The 7500-nt window shown below is 36.3% G+C and overlaps 1 protein-coding gene across 1 annotated transcript; it reads right to left on the bottom strand.

Annotated features, from left to right (window-relative positions):
• Window positions 1–3130: 3130 nt before the first annotated feature.
• Window positions 3131–7403, bottom strand: LOC137651897 (uncharacterized). The gene is made up of 4 exons (XM_068385100.1): window positions 7305–7403; window positions 6483–6594; window positions 4500–4875; window positions 3131–4137 (listed from the first exon to the last, which is right to left on the bottom strand). The coding sequence occupies exons 2-4, from the start codon at window positions 6588–6590 to the stop codon at window positions 3902–3904; spliced, it is 720 nt and encodes a 239-aa protein (XP_068241201.1). The 5' UTR covers window positions 6591–6594; window positions 7305–7403; the 3' UTR covers window positions 3131–3901.
• Window positions 7404–7500: the final 97 nt, after the last annotated feature.

The following is a 7500-nucleotide window of genomic DNA, read 5'->3' on the forward strand; positions in this document are numbered from 1 at the left end:
TTTGCGGATGATACTGTACTGGTTGCAGACGCGGAAGAGAAGCTTGGCCGATTGGTGACAGAATTTGGAAGGGTGTGTGAGAGAAGGAAGTTGAGAGTTAATGTGGGTAAGAGTAAGGTTATGAGATGTACGAGAAGGGAAGGTGGTGCGAGGTTGAATGTCATGTTGAATGGAGAGTTACTTGAGGAGGTAGATCAGTTCAAGTACTTGGGGTCTGTTGTTGCAGCAAATGGAGGAGTGGAAGCAGATGTACAACAGAGAGTGAATGAAGGATGCAAAGTGTTGGGGGCAGTTAAGGGAGTAGTTAAAAAAAGAGGGTTGGGCATGAATGTAAAGAGAGTTCTGTATGAGAAAGTGATTGTACCAACTGTGATGTATGGATCGGAGTTATGGGTAATGAAAGTGACGGAGAGACAGAAATTGAATGTGTTTGAGATGAAGTGTCTAAGGAGTATGGCTGGTGTATCTCGAGTAGATAGTGTTAGGAACGAAGTAGAGAGGGTGAGAACGGGTGTAAGAAAGGAGTTAGCAGCTAGAGTGGATATGAATGTGTTGAGGTGGTTTGTCCATGTTGAGAAAATGGAAAATGGCTGTCTGCTAAAGAAGGTGATGAATGCAAGAGTTGATGGGAGAAGTACAAGAGGAAGGCCAAGGTTTGGGTGGATGGATGGAGTGAAGAAAGCTCTGGGTGATAGGAGGATAGATGTGAGAGAGGCAAGAGAGCGAGCTAGAAATAGGAATGAATGGCGAGCGATTGTGAAGCAGTTCCGGTAGGCCCTGCTGCTTCCTCCGGTGCCTTAGATAACTGCGGAGGTAGCAGCAGTAGGGGATTCAGCGTTATGAAGCTTCATCTGTGGTGGATAACGAGGGAGGGTGGGCTGTGGCACCCCAGCAGTACCAGCCGAACTCGGTTGAGTCCCTTGTCAGGCTGGGAGGAACGTAGAGAGGAGAGGTCCCCTTTTTGCTTCATTGTTTGAGTCCCTTGTCAGGCTGGGAAGAACGTAGAGAGGAGAGGTCCCCTTTTTTCTTCATTGTTTGATGTCGGCTACCCCCAAAAATTAGGGGAAGTGCCTTGGTATATGTATATATACATTATATATAGACACACACACACACACACACACACACACACACATATATATATATATATATATATATATATATATATATATATATATATATATATATGTGTGTGTGTGTGTGTTATGTGTGTGTATGTGAGTGTACACATGTATTTACACATGTAAAAAACACACACATATATATGCATATATATATATATATATATATATATATATATATATATATATATATATATATATATATATATATATATATATATAATAATGTATGTATGTACGTGTGTATGTATGTGTAATTGAGCAGGTCTATGCATGATGCATGTATGCGAAAACAAAATCCTAATTAGACATAAAAAAATGAACAGGCCTTGAGATGTTTTGTAATGTAAGAAACCATAACTTTAATTTAAGAGGGAAAGAAAGCAAAAATCGAAAAAAGAAAAGAGGACAGGTAAAAAGAGAAAATAATGACCGATATCTTAACCCCATCTCTTGATGAAAGGTTTTATTATATACATTTTTCCTTTTGAGAAACTGACTTTCTCACTACGGGGAAAAGTCAACACAGAAACACTAGTTTGGAAAAAAGGCCATTGGGTAAATTGGCTAACATAAGCTATCAATACTATTAACAAAACTCTCCGGAAATTTTAAACGTTCACACACGGGCAGCCATAAAATGCAAATTATTTTTAGCTTATTCAAGGGGAGAGTGAAGTAAATGCTATTGAATATCAGAAGAGAAATCGAAATAAAAGTATGAGGAAGACCATATCGTAGACAGCCCCGAAATCTATAACTATGTGAGGAGGATAGCCCTGCCTAACGATCTGCAGGACTGGGGTTCGATACCCGATCAACTCGATAGTTTTCTTGTAGTGTCTGCAACCTCACCATCCTTGTGAGCTAAGGACGGGAGCTTTTGGGAGCCTCTAGGTCTCCCTGCTGAGTCATCAGCAGCCATTGCCTGGCCCTTCTTTATCTTAGCTTGGGTGGAGATGGGTATAGGCGCTGATTATATGTTATATGGTCAATCTCGAAGGCATTGTGACTGTCCCTTACCTCCGCCATTTATAAACGACCTTTAAACCTATTTATGGTTCATGGGAATATACCAAAGATATGGGTCAACACTGGATGTTTTATGATTCAACTTTCGGTTTAAAAAATAACGGGATGTTAAAAACATTCTTCGAAGAGGAAATAACCGTTAGTAATTAACATTCCAGTTAGATGATGCGTAAGAAGTGTAAGTATTGCGACCGGAAATAGTGGTAGAATAGATAAGAAAAAAAATAGTGGAATATGAACTCAAAATGAATTTGTTTTTTAGCATTATTAGAGGATTGAATACTTATGCATTTATTGATTTTTTTAGATGTTGGAAATAATATAATTATAATCATATTCATGACGTCCAATCAAAAGCAAAAATAATTATCAAAATTGATTTTGACATTATTGCAAATTAGAATTAACCGGTAAATATATGTTTAAACGCTATTGCAAAGATTAATATAAGATACAGGACCAAAGAAATAAAAAAGAAATACTTTACACGGATTTTCCAATAGATATAAAAGAAAATTGAAAACAAAATATCTAAGACTTCAGTATTACTGTTGTTGATTCCTTAACAATATGTAAATAAATTTTATGTTGCATATATGTAATCAAAGCTTAAAGTTTCTGTTAGGTCAAGATTTTGTTTTAACAGCTATGTGAAGACGACACATGAGCCAAATTATATTATCTTCAAGTTTCTTTTTTTTCTATCTTTGTCACCTTTCCGATTCTGTTTCATAATTATTTGCAAGAAATTTAATTTTTTTGCCAATTTTAATAACTAAATCCTATATTTCAAATAACACCTTTTAGAAAGACTATTATACAGCAGTCTTCATTAAGTGCAAACAGTTTAAAGGTCGTGAATAATCCATATTCAGTTAATTAAAAGATATTCTGTTCTTGCTTTTCAATTTAATTAAACATGGGCTAATATCCATCACAATTACCCCATAAACTTCTGGCCATATAAAAAACCAAAGTATCAGATATGATATTTTATTAAAATGTTAACAATGTTACATAACCTTATAAAAATATAGACAAGAATAAAGATTCTGTAGTCAGGTGCGTCAGTCATAGTCGCATGACTAGGTCTTGTGTCTGGCCTGTACCTTTTGGATCTTATTGGCTTCATGGTGTACAGGTTCTCATCACAAGGTATAAGAGAGACATCAAACAACAAATAACAATAAGAAATATACAATTATGTACAAAGGGATAAATGAGCTTTTATTAAGCGTCTCTTATACACTGGAATCAGGTACGTCAAGGGTCATTTCTGTCTCAATATAGATTAAAGCCTGCGGCATTTCGCGTCGTTTTCCCGTGGCCTCGTCAGTAGGCCCAGTAACGTCTAATAGTCAAGTTCAGTTCATAGTTCCTCCGACGGGAGCCGTCGAGGGTAACCATCCGGTAAAGCGTTCAATTGGTATTGCGTTAGGTGGGGAGTCTCAAACGCCTCCCAATATCAACGTCAAAATGTCTTTGGCGTTCAAACGATCCGTGTGACTCAATGGACTGTGCTATGAGTCTTGCGTGGGCATGGCCAGCATGCCGGTTTAAGGCAAGACCCAAGAAATAAATATAACAATAAATAAAAATGGGGATGCAGTAGTGCGAGTTTCCGGGGTCGGGGGACCTTCTTCATCTTGGTGTGTCTTCTTTTCCTTCTTTGCCAGCAAAAGGGGACATTGCAGACTGAGCTCGTGTCTCCAATCTCGTCCAGGAAGCTTGGCATAGACTCATCTCATTTATGCTGCTGCTGCTTCTTCTTCCTCATCGTCTTCTTCGTATTTGGTGATGGCATCTTGGACAGCTTTTGCCAAACGATGAGCCATGGGAGTATCGAGGAGGGAACGGGCAGAGCTGACGTAAGAGCTGTAGGAGTCAAATGGGTATTCCTCATAATCACCGTAGCCGGTCCCACTGGCGTAGCCGGTCTCTGCAAAGACTCCCGTGATGTCTCCTTCGTTGACGTATAAGTAAGCTGGAATAGTAATATTGGATTAAATATTAATTAATTATTCTTTTCTTGAAGTGCATATCGATAGAATGGGAATGAAAATAACGGAGGCCTAGCCACGAGAGATTGATTGATTTATTTGAGGTTGCCAGGATGCCAGAAAACTTCAAATCAATCAATCTGTTAAATTCATTCTAATTACAAGGGTATGGAAAGGCACATGCCTACCAGTTCCATTGGCAACAGTAATTAAAAAAAAAATATATTGACAGAACACCAACCATGTAAAAGCTGATTTTCCACAGAAATGTCTTATTTCTCAGTGTAATTATTTTGAATAATGCAAGAGGAGACTAAATTTAGTTTCCCATCCAAATGAATCTTACCTCCAAGAAGAGCCAGACCGATGATAGCCAGGACGAAGTTGGCGATCTCAAGACCCTTCACACCCACAGAGAGGAGGGCAGTCTTGAAGCTCGAGAGTGCAGCTATGGCAGCGGCAGCAAAGGCTGCTGCCCCTCCTGCGGCTGTACCAGCTGTTCCTACACCCAGGTTAGCCAAGTCAAGGTTGGCCAAATCCAGAGGGCCAAGGTTAGCATTGTTGACATCGACGTTATTGAAGAATCCCAAGATGTTACCGATGAAGAGTAGAAAAGCGCTGAAGGGGTCAGCAAGTGGTGTTCCAGCCACAACTCCTGTGACGGTGTTAGTGACCTGACCGACTTTGTCTACTACGGCGTTAGCTATCTCAGTTGCAGCTCTCTACAAAAAAATCAGGAAAACAGATGAAATACAGGCCTCTATTTCTCTCATGCTAATACAATCATTTACGATCCTTTTAAAAAATGACAACACAAATATGTGAATCTTTTACTTAGCTAGATATTGATTTATAAATAATTCGATACCTTTAAGTGTACGAATCTTATTTAAATTCAATTAATGACTTCGAGTAATTAGGAAATTATTGGTGAACCAAATTAATATTTTGCCTCCTTCTCCCAGTTTATTATTTTCTTTCTGTTGCATTTTTTTTTTTTTACTTTTTGGAGGGGGTCTGTTGTTAAGAGGTATTCCTCAAAAATCAACGATCTTGGATGCTTATTCCATAAAGTTTTTGAATGTTTATACATATATATACACACATATATAGATAAATGAATATATATATATATATATATATATATATATATATATATATATATATATATATATATATATATATATATATATATATATATATATATATATATATATATATATATATATGTGCGTATGTATATACATATAATATTGATAAATGTATAACGTCTGTATAAGTGTATATACTCTAGGACTCTCTCCCTGTACCTGGAAACTGTTTAATCTCGAAAAATACATCAACAAACACATATATTTATATATGCATATATATATACATATATATATATATATATATATATATATATATATATATATATATATATATATATATGTGTGTGTGTGTGTGTGTGTGTGTGTGTGTGTGTGTGTGTGTGCGTGCGCGCTGTTGCATATATTTGTATATTTCTTTTAAACACATTCAAGCATAAAAGAAATAAATGAACGTTAAAAAGGAGATATTTCTGATTTATGGCAGTATCCATATTAATAGTAAAGGCCATGAATATAAAATAGAATATATTTACCAATTTTGAACTTGATATTTTGCGACAAATTAAATGTAAGTTAGTTATTATTATCATTTGTTGAAGATAATTTCTAAATTTGCAATATAAATCTTAGATCAGAAATATCCAATTTGAGTGAAGGTGATAAACGTACTTCCACAATATCACCCGAGGTTAGTAGAACGTCAATTCAAAGAAAATTGCTACGTGCAATCGAGTATCTGATAATATTCTACAATACCGGAAGCTCTAAAATGTTACCAATGAGTTTAATGTCCCATTTAAGTATAATGCTTCGCGAGACCTTCGGTAAAATAGAATTTTTTTTTTTTTTCAATACCTCCTTAGGCGTTCGTGAAAGCATATGACACAGAGTTCTCCATATCCCAGAGCGACGCGAGCGAAGGTAGATTTTAATTTAATGTCCCATTTAAGTATAATACTTCGCGAGACCTTCGATAAAATAGAGACTTTTTTCCAATGACCTACTTAGGCGTTCGTGAAAGCATACGCCCGTTTTTCATATCCCAGAAAGACGCGAACGAAGGTAGCTTTGACTTTAATGTCCCATTTAAGTATAATGCTTAGAGAGACCTTCGATAAACTAGATTTTTTTCCCCAATGACCTCCTTAGGCGTTCGTGAAAGCATATGACACAGACTTCTTCATATCCCAGAAAAACGCGAGCGAAGGTAGCTTGAGGCGAACGAATTCACTTACCCCCTTGGAGTGCTGTATATCCTGTAAGTGATTGGTCTCCGCTTCTTTCGATCTGACGACCAATGATAGTCCAAGAAATAGCAGTGCGCTCAACCACGGGTGCTTCATGGCTCTGTTGGGAAGAAATGGCAGAAAATTAAAGTTTTTCAAAGGCTAGGATTCTTAGTGTGTATTTAGAAATCAAAGAAATAACATTGCAGAATTTTTAGGGCCAGGATTCTTATTACGTATTTATAAATCAAATAAATAAGATTGTTGAATTTTTGATGATAGGATTATTGTTGTATGTATTTAGAAATCAAATGAATAAGAATGGAGAAAATATTAAGAACTCGGACAGACTTACTCGAGTTATAATTTATTGTAAATCTGTGAAAAGTTGTTTCTATAGATTAAAGCAGCAGGAATAGAAGAAATTATACAACTGTACTTTTAAGATGTAAGACAAAATAAAAGATTTTAAATTCAATAAGAACGATAAAAAAACTTATAATTCTAAAGAAATATTTTCTGTTTTTGATTTACTATTACTTTTAATATAACTTTGAACTTCTCATGGAAGGAATAAATCTAAGTAAACAAATTATTCATTGTCTTGCTTTGCACAGAAACCACAAAATGCTTCCTAATAACACTTGAAAATCTTTGATTAAATTAAATCTTACGATAACGTAATGCACTCACTTGCAAAATCACTGCTGCTCGAAATTCACTAATTCATACATACAGAAGGACTGCGTTAATCTAAGTAAGGACGTGCAGGTCAGTGGAAAGTTACACTATAGGGAACACTTAAGTACAGAAACAAACTAGAATACTTACATTTTTATATATATTTTTGAACGGGCTCTACACGGTCTACGTTAAAGGCGACTAGCGACACGACTGAACCGTTGGCAACTCATGCACCCTTTTATATCTTCCGCCTGCTTACAGTGACCTGGTAAGGCAGGGTTGCCACGCTGGGGATTTCCTGTCGTTTTCGTAAGTATGGTTCGATGGATAGCACATGAATTTA

Source organism: Palaemon carinicauda, chromosome 13, assembly GCF_036898095.1.
Source record: "Palaemon carinicauda isolate YSFRI2023 chromosome 13, ASM3689809v2, whole genome shotgun sequence".
Taxonomy (NCBI): domain Eukaryota; kingdom Metazoa; phylum Arthropoda; class Malacostraca; order Decapoda; family Palaemonidae; genus Palaemon; species Palaemon carinicauda.

Excerpts from the sequence above, each read along its gene's own strand:
- LOC137651897 (XM_068385100.1), bottom strand. The coding sequence starts at position 6,590 with ATGAAGCACCCGTGGTTGAGCGCACTGCTATTTCTTGGACTATCATTG. Across the intron at positions 4,876-6,482 it reads ATATACAGCACTCCAAGGGG|AGAGCTGCAACTGAGATAGC; the intron begins GTAAGTGAATTC and ends ATTTTTTTGTAG. Across the intron at positions 4,138-4,499 it reads CGGTCTGGCTCTTCTTGGAG|CTTACTTATACGTCAACGAA; the intron begins GTAAGATTCATT and ends TTACTATTCCAG.